General features: G+C 55.7%; 1 protein-coding gene across 1 annotated transcript in view; it reads right to left on the bottom strand.

Annotated features, from left to right (window-relative positions):
- Positions 1–421: 421 nt before the first annotated feature.
- Positions 422–19,444, bottom strand: part of ADAM33 (ADAM metallopeptidase domain 33) — a 30,103-nt gene continuing 11,080 nt past the window's right edge. Inside the window, exons 4-24 of the mRNA XM_075043823.1 lie at positions 17,109–17,184; positions 16,511–16,587; positions 15,761–15,947; positions 15,263–15,328; positions 15,073–15,144; positions 14,446–14,612; positions 14,250–14,334; positions 13,406–13,548; positions 10,969–11,146; positions 10,507–10,596; positions 9,975–10,170; positions 9,061–9,169; positions 8,313–8,517; positions 7,287–7,364; positions 6,379–6,487; positions 5,884–6,034; positions 5,160–5,250; positions 4,160–4,405; positions 3,698–3,861; positions 2,909–2,926; positions 422–1,600 (exon numbers count right to left, since the gene is read on the bottom strand). Of these exons, the coding sequence (XP_074899924.1) occupies positions 1,549–1,600; positions 2,909–2,926; positions 3,698–3,861; positions 4,160–4,405; positions 5,160–5,250; positions 5,884–6,034; positions 6,379–6,487; positions 7,287–7,364; positions 8,313–8,517; positions 9,061–9,169; positions 9,975–10,170; positions 10,507–10,596; positions 10,969–11,146; positions 13,406–13,548; positions 14,250–14,334; positions 14,446–14,612; positions 15,073–15,144; positions 15,263–15,328; positions 15,761–15,947; positions 16,511–16,587; positions 17,109–17,184 (2,560 nt within the window). The 3' untranslated portion in view covers positions 422–1,548. The remainder of the gene's footprint in view (positions 1,601–2,908; positions 2,927–3,697; positions 3,862–4,159; positions 4,406–5,159; positions 5,251–5,883; positions 6,035–6,378; positions 6,488–7,286; positions 7,365–8,312; positions 8,518–9,060; positions 9,170–9,974; positions 10,171–10,506; positions 10,597–10,968; positions 11,147–13,405; positions 13,549–14,249; positions 14,335–14,445; positions 14,613–15,072; positions 15,145–15,262; positions 15,329–15,760; positions 15,948–16,510; positions 16,588–17,108; positions 17,185–19,444) is intronic.

The raw sequence follows: 19,444 nt of genomic DNA, 5'->3' as shown, positions 1-19,444 counted from the left end.
TACCAGAGATGCTTCAGAGAAGGCCCATGTGCACAACCAAAGACTACAAAACAAAGCCTGATCATAAGAGAGTAAGGACAGCTTAGGTTAAGGTGGCCTTAACCGCAACCTGCAATTAGCAGCCCATTTTGTAACACTGGGGATAATGAAACACCAGAACAGTTTCCTGAGGGTTGTTCCTGAGCCTACATCATGGATAACCTTTACGTTGGTTGGACACAGCTCAAAAAGATTTGTCCAAGGTCAGGTGGGATCTACCCCAGGGTAGTTGGCACGTCACACACAGTTGGACTAAATGATCCCAGGTTTAAGGGCTAACAGAAGGGGCTCCAGGGATCTGTTTGCACCACTGTGGTAGGAGACCTTGGTGTCTAAAGGGTCAGGGAACTGCTGCGCAAGAAAAGAGCCGAAGGAGCCAGGGGACTGTACAAAGCCTTTGTTCTCATTTCAGACCCTGACAGAGCCGCATGTCAAGTCATAGGAAAGTGGCACGGTATAATACTGTGCAGGTCAACAGCACCTTTCATCTGAGGATTGTAAAGCCCTTTCAAGACATCAGTTTGTTAAACCTCACAACACCCCTGTGAGGTAGGTATTACCCCCCCATTTTACAGGTGGGGGGAACTGAGGCACAGAGAAATGCAATGGCTTGGCCAAGGCCTTTGGGCAAGCCCATGACACAGGCAGGAGGTCTTCCTGCTCTTGTTCCTGGCTTGTGGCTCCTTCCCCCTTTGGACAGCAGAGTGTTAGCAGCTCACAGAGCCACTGCTGGGCTTGCCCCATGAGCAAGGAACACGTAATGTCTATGGAGGGCTCCTGAGCCCCTTGAAAGCACCCTGGTAACCAGCTGCTACCAGCACTTCAGACATTAAACCGTTTCCCAGACAGCTTCTCCTTCCAGGTACGACCCCAGAATTGTCACTGTTTTTTCTTGTGCAATCAGGCAGGAGGCCAGGAGGAGCCTGAGAACTTGGATCCTTCACGGAAATGTCCCAGCACCGTATGGCACAGTCCAAACTGGAAACCACTTTTCTCTCGTGGCAAATGTCTCCCCGGAGACAATGCCCAGCATTGAACTCTGGTGGCAATGGGTGGTGGGGGGCTCTCACCAGGCCTGGAGGAGAAGGAGGAGGTAGCTAGAAGGATATTACACGGCTTTCGCTGCCACTGTTGTCAGCATCTTAAGTCAGTGTTGGATGTTCTCTTGACCCCAAGTCACCCCAGCCCATGTGCAATGTCAAGAAGAAACTAAAGCTGGGGGGATAAATTGGCAAGGAGGCAATGCCAGGAGCTGCGGTGGAGTCTCCGTTGTGGGAACCCCACCGCCAGCCCACCCCAACCCTTAGTTATGTCACGGTACCAATTTCCCCTCTCCTCCCCCCACCGCTACAGTTTTTGTGCTGAATACATATTCTGTCTTATAAAAATAGTCCTCTGGTATCAAAAGACAAATAAAACAAGAGAGGAATAAAAGACCCCTGTCGCCAGCAGCAGTGCAAATCAGGAGAGCCAGCTCAGGAAGGATGGACTTAAGGTGTCCTTGGTTTGTCACTTCTTCAAGGGGAAGGAGGTTGATTGGAATTTGATGGCTGGGACTGGCCTAAAGGGAGGAGAAAGAGAAAGGAGATAACTCATTCAAGTGCAGAGACCAAGCATCCACCACCTCCACCACAACCATCCTTCCACAGCTCAGGGAAGGCAGACCAGCTGCTGCCCCTGACACCAGAGGGGACCTGGGACTGTCATGGTCACCCATGTCCTCTCTCAAAAATACAACCCCAAATTGTACCACTTTGAGGCGTTTTCCTTTGGCATACCCTCAAAACCCTGATAGGACGCAAAGTCCACCAAAGCATGTGGTGACACCAGGCAGCAACCAGCGGTGAGAACTGTGAGCCCACCAACTGTGGAAACCATGTCCCTGAAGGGTTACGGCTCTCAGCTTCCCAAAAACAGCCAAGGTAGATCGGGCACTATCAAGAGACGTCACCAAAACAACCAATCCGATATGGATCCTATAGTCCATCCCAGGAATTATGAAATTTCTTACCTCATCCATCTAGGAAAGAAAACAGTTCCCCGGCCCTCTCTTACCATGTTGGTTATGTCACGTAATGAATCCAGACTAGGACGTGGGCACGTCCTGCTCCCTGGCACAAGTCTGGCCCTGCCAGTCAACATTTTTTTACAGGGGCACCATTTCAAGAGAGGATGGCCAGGGACTGCTCCCGGTGGGCAGCAAGGACAAAACTACACCATCTGGGGAGGGACCCGAGTTTGGCTGCCAGGATGTGCCAAATCTTTCCCTTTCAGGACCACAGAACAGGTCTGTTTTATCTACTAGGAGACATGACCCATAGGGATTGAGTTACACTGAGAAATTTGGGGGCATATTCAGCCTCCTTGTGGTGGCAGCTACAAAGACATAGGAACCTAAAATGGTCCAGGAGCGTCAAAGCAGTAATCACCAAAGCAGACCGTCTGGGGATGAGGGACAACTTCAGTCCAGCATGGTGCCTTCTCTCCATGGCTGGATATGGCCCACAAGCCTGGCTAGCAGAAACGGATGGAAGTGCAATACCCTGAGGCTCCACTGACCTATTTCCCGAGGATTTAGCAACACAGCAAGATCTGAAAGTCATAGTGATGCCGTAAAGGACTTGGACTGAATCTCCCAGCTCCAAACTGGAAAGCCCGTGTCCTCCATTCCCTCAGACACAGGTGCCCAAGCCCTACTATTATTTGGGTACCCAGAGGGGCTACATCCTGCTCACTTAAGAGCCTCTGAGAAGGGTGACATTTAATCCCCAGTCTCTTGAGTGCCAGCCCAGTGCTTAACCAAAGGCCATCCCCCCACAAGCAGCAAAGACCAAGCCCCCCATGGTCCTGCACAGTGTCTGTGACTCACCTTTGAGGTGGCATCGGTCTGTAGGGAGGAAAGACAAAAGAGAGCATCAGTGTCCATCCCTTCACTCCACTGTCCCCCAGCAGCTCACCAACAGCCCCCTCCATGCTCTGGGACAAGGGGCCATATGCACCCACCGAAGGATGGCATCTCCCTCAACCCATCAGGACCCTGTAAGACCCAAAGTCCCAACCTTGGTCACCACTGGCCAACTTTGGTCAAACTCTCTGGGCTCCTGACAGGTCAAGGCATGGCTGCAGACCCCAGACACCCACAGGTACCTTGCTCGGGTGGGCAGGCTCCTGCACCATGCAAGAGGGAGCATGGGCACAGGGGGTTTTATGTACGTAGGGTCCCCATTTGGACAAATGCTTTGGTTGCGGTTGCTCCCCAGGTAGCAGGATTTGGGACATCTTCTGATTTCCTTTCTGCCTGTTGCTGCTGCACCCAGATGCCCCGTACCAAAGATCCCCAATGCCTACAGGCCAATTACTTCAAAGCTGGTGGGCTTCAAACTCCTCTGTAGCTACAGCAGCGGGTACAGACCCACACAGCCCACAGCACAGAGCAGTTCTCCTGCTCCTCAGCAGCCCGACCTGTACCCGCCAGCCATATCGGGGAGGAGCAGGAGAAACCCAGGTCACGGTGAAGACACCACGAGGGACAGACCAGAGCACACCACAGTGACATTTGGAACGTCCCACCCAGATGTGACCCACAAGACCCCCCCCTGTGTCCACCTGCAGGACCCCAGCAGTGGTGGGAGATAGCTCAACTCCTCTCTTGACTTACTTTAATGGCCTTGTGGGGTGGCTCATGGCACTTGTACCCGACACCTTGAAGTTGGTAGGAGGGACCATGACCAGCAGGGTCTGTCCATGTGCAGGAGGCAACTCTTTGGCCAGAATAGGACTTCCAGGCAGTGGCCGACGAGGGGGCTGGTGCTTTGGGATGACCTGGGATCACAAAGTGTATGGGGAGAGACAACATCCTTAGAGGAGCATCCAACAACCTCCTACAAACCTCTCTCCCCTGGTGCAGAGCTGAGATGCTTCAAAGCATGTAACAACACCCAAATTACCTTAAAATATTCTCATTATCTAATGAGCTTTCTTCACCATTGCAACAGATTTGTCTCTTAGGGTGGTGTGACAGCTCCTTAATAGTGCCCAACCCAAAAGAGCCACAGGCAGCCAAAAACCAGGGAATTTCTATGAGTCTGGAAGAAAAGCACAGCCAACCAGCGAAGCTCACCAGTGGGGTCCTCACGGGGCTGCAGGGAAGAGGTTTCTTCGGAGGCGGCAGCTTAGCCTGGGAGACAACCGTCTTGGTGGGGACCATGGGGGATTTGCTGACTGGTGGAGGTGGCCTGGCAGGCTTGGGGTCTCTCGGACGCGAAGGGATGGAGTGGGGAGCTGGGCGAAGAGGGTGGACAACGTTGACAGGCTGGGAGCCGGGCTGGTGAGCGTTGGGTTTAGGGGGGAATGCAGCTCGCGTTGCCTGCAGGGATGAGAAAAGCTTAAGTACAGAGGAAAATCTTAGGTTTTCCTGGGTGCTGAAAAGCAGATGGTGCTGAATAGCACCTCAAGGTCTGGGTGCTAGAGAGTTGCAGGAGGAGCACTGGGTATTTATTGCACTTTCTGGGACCGCCATTTTTACCCATCCTGCCCAAAAGCTGAACACATTTGCTCCTCACTAACCATATGAGAGCACACAGGGATGAGAAAGGTGTTGGGGTGAGGAGATCTGGACCAGGGTCAGCTCTGGTGAATCCATACCAGATTTCCACCAGACTGAATTACAGAGATGAGAGACATCATCCATTCTGCCCTGCTCTCAGCCACTGTGGCTGTGCTCAAAAAACCTAAATTCTTCCTAAATTCAGTCCCGGGCTTACCTATCCCAAGGTCACCAGAGCTGACACAATCAGCGGCAGAAGCATCTGCCTCCTCAGAGACCCAGCACAAAGTCATCAGCAGGACTGCAGAGCCCCTGTAAAGCTTTGCCACGGTGATGGGCAATTTCCCAGCGGAGGCTCCTGGCAATCACCGGGGTCTTTTTGAGCAGGCAGAGCTCAACAGGCTCACTTTTAGGAGGCACATGTACTACTGACCAAGGGCTCCCAGCATAGACACAATGCAAAACCAGCACGGAGTACCGGTTGCTTGCCCAGTTGCTAGAGGTAGATGTGATCACCCACAAGTATCCAGTCCCAGGGAGGGAAAGCAAACCTGGAAGGCGAGTTATTACTTACTTTATTAGTGTGGCTGGAGGTGGAAATGTTCCGCAACGTGAAAGCAGCTTTGGGATGGCCACCGTTTGACTTTCGACTGATGGTTTTGTTCCTGCCCAGGATCACAAACAAATCACAGATGGCAAAATAAAGCAACCATTTTTGCAACAGCTGCCTCCCAAAATGCTGCACGTCAGCAAGATCCTGTCTCCGTTAACAGATTGTTAACAGACAGTCTTGCAGTGCTGGATGAGCAGGGATGACAAGTCTGTCTTGAGATAATGAGGGTAATGAAGGAGGTTGTTTGGTTCTGGGCTTTTTTCTCAAATTATTGCAGCAGCTCTGAGCTATGTGTGTGTCTGTAGCTGTACTGGGAGGGGAAATAATGAGAATATCTAAATTCAGCACCTCTTTAGAGCCCCTCCAGCTCTTGCAGCCTGCTAGGAGCAGATGGCAAGAAAGCTCCTCAGTACCAGGCCACCTTCGTCACCATGCTCTGGGGTTGTCCTGTCCAACTGATCATCCCTGTCCTCTGCTCAGGGGAGAGCTGAGAGCCTCAAATTGTCCCAGGAGAGAGCTCTTCATATCTCAACCACGTCTCATAGCACTTTGAAAAAGGCCCTGTGCACCACCAGCTCCCCAACAACTGTTCCTACCAGGCTGGACGCTGCCAGTAGCAAGAAAACAAGGTTTTGGGGTCTCACTGGGTCCTCAAGAGAGAAGGGATTTAGGGCACATCACCCACCTATATGTCTCCTGGGTCCTCCTCCTCATCTCCTTTATCCATTTATTCAGGAGCGAGTTCTCCCGTCGGTACCAAAAGTAGATGCTCATCATCAGGGCCGGGAGGAAGAGCAGGAAGATGAGCAGAAGGGTTATTAAGATGGCTTCATGATCTGGCAGGGAAAGCACAAAGATGAGGGGGGGGCTGGGAGAGCCAGCAGCCTCTGGCTCCACTCAATGCAAATGCCGGTCCCGTCTGCCCATTCCCAGCCACTGAAGCTAGAGACATCGTTGCTGATCACATCCCCAAAAATGGAGCAGTACCATCCGGTGGCCTCTGATAAAAATGGGTGGCCACCGAGCAACCAGAGCTGGGCACAGGCTGTGAGTCTGCCTGAACAGACCCAACCCCGCACATTTGGGAGCAGAGCTGTCAGCAGCTTTATCGCCCCATTTCCCCCTCTCGTGGCATCGCGACATCACCACCAGCGTCACAAGGCAAGAATTCGGGACTCACTGTCGCGCTGGACAGGGCCACTGTCCACGCTGCCGCCCAAGCCCGGCTTCTCACAGTAGGGGGGAGCCCAGCCAGCATCGCAGTGGCAGTTCTTGTTGCTGTTGCAGACCTGCAGAGAGAGAGAAGAAGGGTTGGAGACCACAAGGGATGTATGGAAATGATGGTCTGTTTGGTGGAGATGACAGCAGACGGCCAATGGCTGGAGTCTGGGCTGAAGGATCTTAACCCCTGCCAATATTCACGCCTTGAACATCGCTTGGATCATGTCCGTGATCTCAAATCTGTGATTGCAATGTAAAGAGATACTTTTATTGCCCTGCTCTTTGCAGAAACCTTGAAGACAGGTATCTTACACCCTCAGTTTTCACACCAGTTGACTACACAAGCCTGATGCCCTTAATACGTTGCATTAGGCTAGAAGTTTGTTAAACATCTTCCCCTTCGGATCTTCCCATTAAACCACAGCATTGTTGTTGCCTTATCTGACAAAGCCCTGCGTTCTGCAGAGGTCAAATCTTTGTAGCCTTTAAGCTTTGGACAAAGGTGGCTCTTTCTATTCGCTGAACCACTGCCCTGCCTTTTTGCAGTCCCAGTTGTGTTTCTGACTCTTGCTTTGCTCTCAGAGGGAACAGGCACCTGCTCTGAGCTCTAAACACTCTCCAGTTCAAACTGGACCCTCATCCAAATTTTGCAGATGGTCCTTACATCACGAATGATCTTCTTTTCTAACTTGGACACGGGTAAGCAAAGATCTCAGCTCAGTTGCACCCATAGCTGATGCATGAGAGAGTTATGAGAAGCAGATGCCCGCTGTGTTGCAAGGCTCATCCCCAGGGGAGACACTTGGTTTTGCTTAAGAATCTGTGCTTATCTCAGGAGCCTGCTGTAGGTCTCAGGCAATAACTCACCCCATGGCCGTTGCACCGGGAAACGCACTTTTCCAGCTCAAAGAGGGAGGCATTTTGGCACCGGCGATCTTTGCAAACCTGAGAGAGAGCCAAGAAGCTGAGCTTAGAGAAAGACCTGAGAGAGGGGGGACAGTGATATTCTGGCTTCACAGATGGGAGTCCTCTGGAAGGATGCTGTCTGTTGGAAAACGCAGGTTCGTTAAATCGTCTTGTTCCAGACCAACGCATTTCACTCCAATTTTCAGCACAGCCCAGGAAACCTCTGCCATTCCCCCATCCAGGACGGCTCAACAGAGACCAGGGACCAACACTCCCACCCCCCTTCCCTGACAACCCACCTGGCAGCTCCTGGAGAAGGCATTTCCCATCTGGCTCTAAAACACAGGCTCCAGCCAAAAAAACTGACACTGGATTTCAAAACCGGCCATCCTTTCTCATGAAAATGTCGACATTTTGGCCTTCCATCCCAAACTGGGATGAAAATTTCACAATTAAAATGCCAAATAGCAAAGGCCATGTCTCCGCAGCCAGCTCTGTCTGGCATGCCTCCCTGCTACCGTGTTGTCTACCAGGCTTCTCTCCTTCCTCAGCTGAACTGACCCTCTGTAAAGTACTAGGAGATGCGGGGGCTTTAAAAGAGACTATTACTAGGTTAGCAGCATCTGTTTGGATCTGTTCTCTTGATTCCTAACACAGCTTTCCCTTGGGATACAACGTATTCATAGGAGGAAGCCTCTTCCTTCAAGTCCTGGGCATTCAATTCTTGTTGGGGTTGCTCCACTATGCATTAAATCAGTAAAGAAGCATGAAGAGAAGAATTTGGTGGCCTACATGCAAGCATCTGGTGATGTCTAGAAGCACCCTGGGTGAAATGTCATCAAAGCAATGTCTGCAAGCGTGGGGGGGAACCACGTCCCATGGCCCGGCTGTAACACAGAGAAGAGCCAACGTCCACATTGGAGCTGGGATAAGAGCCAAGGAGATGATCTCCTGTAGGAGACCCCAGCCCTAGGAAGAAGTACTCACCATCCCATCTCCACATTTCGTCCCCGTCATCACCAGCCCGGGGTCGGAGAGGTCTTCCTCATCGTCCTTCGCGGTGTACATGTAGGTGCCTCGGCATTTCACCTCCCGCCCGTTGAAGCGGATGGTGGTGTCGATGGAGACAGTGTTGGTCCCCTGGGGCTTCTTAGCTGAGCTCTGGCACTGGATCTTACCACACATAGCATCCCTAGAAGTGGGGCAAAGCCGAGGTGAGGGCCATATGTATGTGGCTACCAGCCACCTCACCCTCCCTGCCCCATCACCCCCTATCCCAGCGCCTGCTGGCTCGTCTCCCTCTGAATTTATGGCCATGTTAGGTCGTGATGGGAGAGGCTCAGTGGGTTCAGAAAGGACTTAGACAAATCATGGACAGCACAGAGAAATGCTGGAGGGAACAGGCAGGGGGGCTCCTTCTAACACCCCTGGTCTAACTGGGAATACTGGCGAGCACATGCTCCCTACATCGCATCTCCTGCTGATGTTGTCTTTGATTTTCTCTTCAGGCTGGGCTGGGAGGTGATGTACGGTGCGACAGCCTCCCAGAGGTGATGGGGACTGAGCCCAGGAAGGACCTGGTGTCTTCCTCACGTCCAAAATGAAGCTGGCCCCAAGGGTGATGCCAGCAGGTTGGGGTAGGACCCCACCAGTTCCTTCACAGGGGTGGGCGGCAGGGGGCTGTGGGTGCAGGAGGAGGAGATGTGGCACCCACGGGTGCCAGCGCTGCACCCACCTCTTGTCGCATTTCACGTAGCGCCCTTGGCTGTCTTTGCCGCAGTTGCCATAGGTGTTGCCGGCCATGTTCACGTCCTGGAAACAGGCGTCTGGGGCTGGCCAGGCACCTGCAGGGAAGGAAGAAAAGTCCCGCGTGGGATGGGGAAATCAGCCAGCAGGGAGAAATACCGAAACTGGGAGCAGCAGCCGGATGCTTATGGAGAAAACACCACGGAAAAGTCTCCCGGAGAGCTGCTGCTGCAGGTGCCAGCCCAAGAACAGCACAAGAGGAGTGAAATCCCCTTTTCTCCGGGGTCTTGCAGAGGATTTTGGTCCTGGGGGAGGATTCCCCCCTGTGCTTGCTGCAGCTTTCCTGGGAGCACCCAGGGGTGCTGGCTCTCTGTGCCCTGTACAGGGTGGGAGCAGCGGGGGTGTACCTAGGTGCGAGCGGGGTTTGGAGTGGGGGTGTGGGGGCTGCAGCGTGCACAGGGGCAGGGGGCTGCACGTGGCTGCGCGTGGCCATACGTAGCGCGGGGACCCTACGCGGCAGATGATTGCCGTATGGAGAATATGAGCTATGGGCCGTATGCACTTGCAGCATATGGAGTCACATGCAGCGTGGGGGCCATATGCAGCACGGGGGCTCTATGTAATGTATGGGCTGTGTGCAGCGTGGGAGCCATAGGCAGCGGGTGGATGGGCACAGAAGAGGACCACGCACCTGTAAGTGTGCCTGCACAGCACCCTCAGCCCTCCACGCCAGCCCCACGGATGCAGACCCCCAACCCTGGATGGGGACAGCACAACCCCTCCATCCACTACCCTCCAGCCCCACGGGCAGGGACCACGGGGACCCCACGGGCAGACACAGCGCTGAGACCCAACGTGGCTCCTGCTCCGGAGAGGGGTGGCAAGAAGGCTGATGGGACTCACCTGGTCCCCAGAGCTGGACGCATTGCTGGTGGTGGGTCATGCACATGCCGTTGTTGCAGTAAGCCTCGCCGTAGGCGCAGGACGAGCCGTCCAGCAGGTACACGTTGGCCGGGCAGTAGGGTGAGGCACCCGTGCAATATTCGGGGAGGTCGCAGGATCCCGCTGCTTCCCTGCAGATCGTCCCAGCCACCTTCAGCTGCCGCAGGAGGAGAGAGAAACATCAGCACTGAGTGGCAGCGAAGGGGCCAAGCCGGGATTGCCGCCGTCTCCTGGCACAGCTTGGGACCGTAAACCATCTATAACGTCCCCCTGTGGGACTATATGGGGCTGTCAAGGCATAAAGCCAAATTCCTGGGCTGGACCCCAGCCACAAAGCAGCCAGCAAAGCCCCTCCTGCGGACACAAGTTAACGCATAACCCTCCTCATTTGGCGCCGGTGGGGGGGTTGACCTTATGGACATGCAGCACAAGTCCCAAGGGGCCGTATCTCCCTGCCCAGGCCGTGGGGGGGTGGGCACGGCGGGGGGCTTACCTTGCAGCTCTGGCAGCAGTCGCCGTGGGCACACTGGGCCCCCTCCTTCAGCGTGCAGTTGTGCGCGTTGCAGCACGGGTTGGTGCACTCCTGCGTGGGGAGAAGATGACGACGCCATCACGGTCAGTGATTCCATCCCTTCCCCATTGCTGCCACCAGCCCCTTCTCCACCCATCACTGCGTTTCTCTTCTCATTTTGCTAATGGGGAAACTGAGGCACAGAGGGGGGCGAGGAAGACCTGAGCACTCCAGGGTGAAGTCAAGAAGAAAGCCAGGACCAGGTTAAATGGATTTAGGAAGGTAGGACTGGGAAGAGCCCTCAGGATGGAGTCCCTGTGGTGACCAGCACACCCCTTTCCCTTGGAAATACCTCTCTCCACGTGGTCCACGCTCTGCCACCCAGCAGCTGAGCTGAGCAGCAAAAGCCCCTGTGGGAAAGCGATGCAGGACCCAGGACCGTACCTCCACCTCCCCGCAGTCGCAGTCTTCTCCTTCCTCCAGAAAGCCGTTGCCACATTTCCGTCCCACTACCAGGTCCTTGGTGTCGGGCAGGTTGAAGAGACACATGCCACCTCCCTTCTGGAAGTAGTTCTCCAGCTGCCTCTTGCTGCAGGAGCTGAACACGCGAGGGAAGGGGTGTCTGCGCAGGGGACAGATGGGGAGGGATGGGAACCGGGGCGATCGGGACCAGGAGAAGGTGGAAAACCACAGTCAGAGCTGGGAAATAAGGACATGGGCAAACTGGCACAAACTCTTCCAAGAGCAGAAGCCACCATCGGTCAGATGCATCAAGACCGCTAACACCTCCCGCGCCAGCTCGCACAGCTGAGCACCAGACTAACAACCGGTGGGCACCACACCGAGCCCAAATATTTTCCAGAATGGGATGGGGTGGACGACTAGAGTGGCTATACGCCACCCACAAGAGCATCAGCCCTCCAGCAAGAAACCTCTTGGAGAGTGGAGACCCCCATGGTCTGAACCTCAAAGCTCAGCGAGCACCCATGCCTGCAGGCTCTGCCAGCTCGATGCTGGTGCAGGTGTCACCTCCGCGCTTCGGTCCTCTGCACCTGGGACACCGCAGACCCCCCCGTCCTAACCGCAAGGCAGGTCTTCATATCTGCAGTGACAATCTGCTCAGGATGTCTGCTACGTATGTGCCTGCTACCACTGAACCGCTGATGGGAAAAACCCGCTTGGGGCTATTTAAATACCTCTGAGGCTGAGATGGAGGAAAATCCTCTAAAAAATTAAAGAAAAATAGAAAAGAAACACAAAAAAAACCATATTAAATCATTCACAAGGCCTGAGCAGAAAAAAATAAAAATCAGAGCCTACAATGTATAAGGTCATTTCTTAATAGCTCGCTGGCCTTTCCTGTAAGGAGCTGGAGAGAAATGGTAATCTTCTAGAGAAGTTCTGAGCATGATTCTTCCGTAATTTTGCACAACTTTGTGGGTTTTTTTGTGTGATGTACTAAGAAGGAGGAAGCAGATAATCAGAACTGTGCACCGTTCTCTGCTTCAGTGCTGGTTTCATTTCCTCCTATCGCCGAAAAAAAGTTTTATATCATATTAGGACATCTCATTTCTGAGATGACACAGAGGGCTTTTTCTAAAAGTATTTTTGAAGTCTGGGCGAAATCTCTTGAGCTTCAGGGAAAGCTGTAAGTCCATGCAAGTTATGGGAGGGGGAGCAAGTAAATATAGCCATAAGATGGTACAAGAACGTGCAAATAGGGACAGGTTGCAGACAGTCAAAAATGTGTTTCTTTCTCATGTGGGGAAAAAAAATATTTCAGCAAAAATAAGGAAGAAATGTCACAGCTTGGAGAGCTTTGCCTGCGGAGGTGAGCAGGGGCACAGCTGAGCTACAGCATCTGCTACTGCTTTGCACCACTGCATCCAGCTCCGGTGGGTGAGGGCAGGATAATTAATTAGTAAGATAACTAAACAAACAAGTGCACAACTGCCTCGTCCTGGAAAGCCGGTGTTTTTCCCCACCACAGTCCAAATCCACCTAGGCAGAGACTAAACCCCATGGGCTCAACGCCGCAGTCTGACGGCCCTGAGAGCCACAGGAAAACAGCCTGGGAACACCCTGACACCACATTGTGGTTTTGGACTGTTTCTTATTAATCGGAAGAGTGGGTGGGTTCAAATAACAGGGAATAAACAGCTGCTTTTCTGCAGTGCAGGGAAATCTGGGATGACTGTATTGTCGGGAGCCGGAAAACCCAACGGGAGAAGGACTTTGGCAGAGAAAGTGGCACCAACCAGCTGAATTTCATACAGCTTTGGGCCAAATTAAAGGGTAAATGCAAAGGAAAACAAACCCTGGAAGGATGCCAGAGAGCATGAAAGCTAATGACTGCCACTCCGGAGCATCCCACATCCAGATTTAGTGAGGGTGGGGTGCTCACATCGCTCACCCCACCACAGCCCTGCGATGCCATGAGTCCCCGCCGGTGGCATGACTGGAGACTGGGCAGCCCTTGGCCCTCTGGTCTTACAATAAAGAATTTCGTCGTGCTGAAGTGTGGGTTAGCACAGGAAAATGCCTTCAATTCCTGTAATGCAGCTACCAGATAATATCCATTTGCTTCCATCCCTGGCTCTTTTAGGATACGGCTGCTACCCCTCTGCTACCCCTCAGGGACCACCAGCCCTGCCTGCTCCCAGGCTCCGGGATATGCTCATTCCAGGGAACTGGGATGCGCGGGGCAAACTGGGAGGAGGACAACCAGCCAGGTCCCCCTTTGCAACGGGGTACTGCACCCAAAATCGTGCCTTGCAGGACAGGAACCCCCTCCCCGTTCCCCAGCCCACCCCACTGCAAACAGCATCCAAAACCTGCTGGGGGGGCTCAGGGGCTGTGTCCCGTCCCCACCGCCACTTACCCGGTGGCTGCTGCCATGACACAGCCGCCTTGCTCTGGGGTGGCCTCCACGCAGCAGCCCGCGCTGTCGTGGCTCATGCCGAAATTGTGGCCGATTTCATGGGCCATAGTGGCGGCTGCTCCGATGGGCTGCTCCGAGTGGTCCTGGATAGGGACGGGGGGTGCGTCAGCACAGCAGCCAGGAGCGATGAAAAGGGGTGATGCTGCAGCAGGGAATGGGGTTGAGGGGATGGAGGGACCACAACAGCCCTGGGATTGCAACTGGGTCCCGTGGGAGGGACAGAGAGAGGGATGGAGGAGGATTCGTGGCAGAAGTGGGGTTTGGTGTCCTAAAAGTCCTGCAGCGGACTGTTGGGAAGCTCTTTTGCTGGAAGCAACTGCTGAAAACCCAGGGCCTTGGAAGGAGCATCCCAAAAATGAGAAACCTCGCTGCCCCCACTCCACCACCCTGCCTAGGAACCACAGGTCACCATCACCCCATCAGGAGGAAGATAAGAGTTTTCTGGGGCAGAGATGACCCTACAAAACCAGAGAGCACGAGCAGGGGACAAGCAGGGGTTGTTCAATACGAGGGGCAGAAGCAACACAGGAGATCCCAGCTGCAAGCTGGGGGTGTACATGGTGCAGGAGACATTTAAACCAGCCCTTTCCCCCCCTCCTTAGTTCTTGGCCAACATCTGAGAGGGGTAAGGAGCTACCGGCATCATCGTTCGCTCTCAGGCTGCATCCCAGGACCAACCCCGGATGGCTGGTCCTCCAAGCCCGTGAAGAACCCCAGCAAGATGGGGTGGCGATGGGGTCCCCCGGCCTGGGAGAAGCAGCGGGGACCCCCACACCCCTCTTACCATGCTGACACCTCCGGAGTTATCCACGCTGCACATCCCCTCCAGAGGGGCCATGCCGATGGTTGTCCCCCTGAACGTCTTCCCCCTGCCCAAAAAGAACAGAGGGGCAGTTAGCAGCCCAGGGGTGGTTCAGAGACCCCGGTCGGAGCTGGGACCCCCCCTGCCCCGACGTCCCTGGGTCCGTAAGGGTGCTCACGTCAGCAGCTGGGCATTGTCGTGCTTCTTGCGTGACCTCAGCGCCTTCTTCCACTGCAGGAAGGACCACAGCGTGGCGTTGGCGTCGCTGGTCACAGCGCACTGGTCCCGCTCCGTCCATACCTCCAGGCCGATCAGGGCCACCTTGATATTCAACGACCTGTAAAACTGCAGGGAGGGGACAGGGATGGAGGAGACGGGGACATCCTCCATCCCTGCCACTGCATTTCGGCTGGTGGGTCTCCGTGCTTTCCCTCCACACGCTTGTCCCAAATCCACCTGCAAGCATGAGCTCTACAGGCACAGGACCCAGGTTGCCACGATGCCATCCCTCGGCTGACAACACCTAAACGTGTCCCTCCTTGCGTCAAGGATGCCGGCGTTGATGCCCATCGCCACAGCAGGGCAAGAGCCAGCGCACGCTTCGCCGCTGCAGCTCAGCCGACGGGTGGCAAAGCATTTTCCACCGCCTGCTCGCATCTGCCAGCTAAACTCCCAGCCCTAGTGACACGGGGACAGTCCCTGAGGGCCACCACCAGGCTGGCCCCAAGCTCAGGTGCTTTCACATGCACTGGGAACGACGGAGGTGGTCACGGGGGACCAGCAGGTCCCTCTCGCCGGCCGTTACCTTGTCCACGTAGTTTGCGATCTCCACGATGCGTTGCTTGGTGTGGCCCAGGTTGAGGTTCTGGTTCCTGTACTGCAGAGAGACGGGGATGGGGAAGGGTCACCAGAGGAAGAGCGAGGAGGGAGACAGAGAGGGGTCCCAGCTTTTTGGCAGGGGACTGGGTTTCTGCCCGTCCCCCCCCAGCACTCACCAGTGTGTGATCCGCAACAATGAAGAGCTCCATGTATTTCATGGTCCTCCAGGCATCTCTCTTCGCCTGCAAGAGAGAGAGCGCGGCTCAGAGGAGAGAAGGAGAGGGCAGCCCATAGCTCTGGGCATCTCAGGCTTCCCAGACACCACAGAGCTGCTCAGGAAGGACAGCTGAGGGGGAAACTGAGGCACGAGGCGACAAGGAAAATCTGAGTGTCCACAGTGCAATTCCCAATATCGCCTCATATCATATCCCACATCATACGATGCGGCACCGGTCCCCAACCCACACGTCCTCCTTTTGAGGTCTCCTGCCTAAACTCAAACCAGGTAAGCTGCCCATGCAGACCCCTCACATCCCATCTGCCTGCACAACCCTGCCCAGATGCCGGGGTGACGGGCACCCCGCCACAAGCTGCAGGTATTTAGCCGGGGTGCAGCCAGCCCCGCTCCCAGCCCTCTGCCCCTCCACGAGCAAAGGACCCCAGGATGGATTTACCCGGTGGTGCATCGGCTGGAAGAGCCGAGCGACGTCAGCGATGCTGCTCCCGAAATCGTCGCCGTGGCCGCAGGTCCCACCTCGGATGGGCAAGTGTTCTGCTCGGTGGATGATGTGGTGGCCTGGCTCGGGGGTCCCCAGGGGCTTCAGGTAGTAGCTGGCATTGCTGCTTAGCACTATCAAGCCCCTGGAAAAGGAAAGCAGCCCCTGGTGGCTCCTGTGGTGCTTTCACTCCGGGTCCCCCAGCCCCTGCTGAGGACCCGCAAACTCACTGCACCTCAGCTTGGTCCATACCCAGGGTGGGGGCAGACACGAGAAATGGGTGTCTCTGTCAATACGGCCCTATCACCTAATACAGCCTTAGCATTAAAACCTCCGTGCTGCTCAGACCACGTGAACGTGGGCTGGCAGTTTGTGGTTGCAACGGAGCGAAGCTCAGTTTTGGGGTACCCACTACGGGGAGCATGATCTGGCCTCCTCCAGAGACAAATTTCCTTGAAGGCAGCTCATGCTGCCAAAAAAACAGCCTCTCCCCTCCTCACTGCCTGCCCCTGGGGTCTGATGAAGGATGGGAGAAGGGTGCGATGGAGACATCAGCCCTGTGAAGCACCTAGAGTTGGGCTTGCAGGACCATCGGTGCTGCTCCGGGGGGTCCCAGGGGGGTTCCTGCAGAGAAGAAGGGGGCAGCCGGATCCATCCCCCTCTTCATCAGCCCCGCAAGCCCCCCCCCCGCCCTGCACGTCTCCATACCGTATTCCCGAGCAGGTGCTGAGGACAACCCAGGAGCCGCCGTAGCCCTGGACATGCCCGTGGTAGTGGCAGTGGTCCTGGAGAGAGGTGATGGAAACCTCCGTTAGAAACCACCACACAGGGCTGGGCAGCAACAAACCCCATGTGCTCGTCCCAGAAAAAAAAAAAACAAAACAAAAAAACAAAAAAACCACCACCCGTTTTGCATTTCCCAGCCAGGCGAGCGGCGTCCCTTCGCACCGGGGAAGGGATGGAGCCAGGAGGTTGTTGGCTCTGGCAGTTCAGCCCAGGACACAGACAGTCCCGCACCCGGCTCGTTGGAAGGGTGACAAACGGCCGGTGGGGAGACGTCGGGAAGAGCGAGGGCTGCTTGAGTCCGGCGCTGCCTGTGTTTATTTCCCAAGGTGCTGTATCGCGGCCAAGAGATACAGGAGCCACGTGTTGCTGCATTCCTCCCGCGACAGGCGCCGGGGATGCTGCCAGCGAAAACACCGCGCCTCGGCCCGGTGGGGGTTTGGCTTCAGCCCAAATGCCAAGGCACCCCGAAAAAATGGTGATGAGCTACGTCCCGTGTGTCCCCCCCGCCCCCGGCACCCACCGTGTGGTTGGGGGTCACCGTCACGGGCTGCCCGTCCGCCGCGTAGTGCGTCTCGGTGTAGCCCGGTGCTAGGAGCCTGCGGAGAGAGGAGAGGGGAGAAGGGTGAAGACCCTCGAGCTGCGCTGGGTGTCCTGGCTCGGGGACGTGCCGAGCCTCCGTGGCCAGCCCTGGGTTGAGCCGTCCGCACGGTCCCTCTTCACAGCCCCCCTTTTTGCGAAACTTTGGGCAGCAGAGCTGGTAGCGCGCCCATCGCAGGTTTGGGGTCTCCGACACAGCCACCCCATCCGGCCCTGGGCACGTCACTTCGCCTCGCTCTCAGCACCACGAGCGTGATACTCCTGACCCGACACCCCAGCAACAGGGCAGCGGGTCCCCCAAAAAAAAAGATCTGATTGTGAGAACGCTCAGGCTGCTTTTAGCAAAGCCTGCACCCCCCCTTATCTTCACCCGGCGTGCCTCGACTTCCCCCCAGCTACCGGCCATCTCCCACCGAGGTCGGTGCCGGGGCCACTCGTGACACAGCCCCGTCCCACGCTGACAAATTGGTTCCTGCCGTGGGGAAGAGCCAGAGCTGAGCTTGCAACCAGCAAGCGCGTGGGGCTGGGGGTCCTGGGGAGCAGATGGTGGGGGGATTTAGTTGGAAACGAGCCCACGGGTGGTGGGAGAGAAGAGAAAGGGACGAGGGTTTCCCACGCTGCCGAAGGTTGCGTGGCCCTGCCCAGATGCCAGGGCGATGGGTGCCCCACCACGAGCTTGCAGCCACCGCGGGGACAGCACGTCCCCCGAGGGACAGCGTGCGTGCAGGGGTCTCGGCCACCCAAAGAAGGACAAAGCAGGGCTGGGTCTACCCCTGCTGACAGTTTGGCCCCTCTGTGGGGTTTGGCCCCATTCCAGGGGTTTTATTCTGCAGCAGAAGAAAATAAACCAAGCGGCCGGCCCCAGAATAGCCCTCCCGCCTCTTGGTTTCTATTTTGCAACCAGTTTAACCCCAAAAATGTCGCTGTGGGCATGTTCCCGCCTTCCCAGCCTGCCTGCGAGTGGGTGTCTGGCACCAGTAACTCCAGTTACAACAGAAAAAGGAGACGGGAGCTCAGCCCGGGTCCTGGAAAGGGACCTGTGGGCAGCCTGGCAAGACAAGTGCCTGGCCAGCGTGGAGGTGGATGGGCAGCTGCCCATGCAGGATGGGGACAGGGATGGGACAGGTCGGCTGAGGACAGCAGAGAGGCAAAAGCCTCCACGCCATGCCTGGGGAACAGGGGGAATTGGGAGGGTTGAGCCGATTCCCCAACGGGAGGACCAGCGAGTCCCAGCATGGCTTAGACCACTGGGATGTCCTCTCCAGGGCAGGCTAAGGACCAGGAGCCCCGGAGAAGGAAGGGCAAGGAGATGGCTATTTTCCTCCAGCACAAGGAGGAAAACATCACAAAGGATGGTTTTGGTGGCCGGCCACATCTCCCAGTGCCAGAAGAAAGAAGATTTGAGGTCTAGCATAGCCTGACTAGCCCATGAGCTGGCAGTGCCAAGGTAGCCCTGTTAGCTGGCACAAGACAGCAGTGTAGATGGCCAGGGCTGCACTGGTCTCCACAGCCAGTTTTGGGTGCTGTGGACTCTCCTGGGTGCTATGGACGGTCCTCATTGCTATAGATGCTCTTGGGTGCTATGGACTGCCTTGGCTGCACGGATGGTCCTGGGTGCGATGGAAGTTCTTGCATGCCATGTCTTGAGTGCCATGGACTGTCCTGGGTGCCACGGATTCTCTTGGATGCCACATACCATCCTGGGTGCCATGGGTGATCTTCAGTGCCATGGACTATCGTGAACGCCATGAACTGTCTTGGGTGCCATGGGTGGTCCTGTGTGCTATGGGTGCTCTCTGATGTCATGGAAAGTCCTGGGTGCCACAGACGGTCCTGAGTGTCACAAATGCTTTTGGGTGCCGCGGATGATCCTGGGTACTGGGAATGGTCCTGGGTGCTCAGCTCCCTTTTGCTGCCACCACCCCCCTCACCTGTTCCACTGTGCCCTCATCCAGAGCATGGCATCCTGCAATGCCCCACGCTCCTCCAGTCCTGCCAGAGGCACCACTGCCACCAGGGATGCTCTTCACCCCTCCTGGCCACACTCATCCCTTCAGCACGGCAAAGCGGTACAAAGTCAGGATTAGGGTCGTGAGAAGACAGACAAGCATCTCCAGGCGTGGTGCACCAGCTAGAAACAAGGCTAAGCTCTGCACATGAGCTTTGAACCCCGCTGCCAACCCCCCCGTTGCCCACAGTCCTAAAACACAACGTGCATGGGAACTCCTCAATTCTCCTTCCCACACACCAAAAGCTCCT

This window comes from Buteo buteo, chromosome 1 (genome assembly GCF_964188355.1).
Source record: "Buteo buteo chromosome 1, bButBut1.hap1.1, whole genome shotgun sequence".
NCBI classification, from domain to species: domain Eukaryota; kingdom Metazoa; phylum Chordata; class Aves; order Accipitriformes; family Accipitridae; genus Buteo; species Buteo buteo.
Note: the sequence above shows the minus strand (reverse complement) of the source record. Positions and strands in the feature narration are given on the sequence as shown.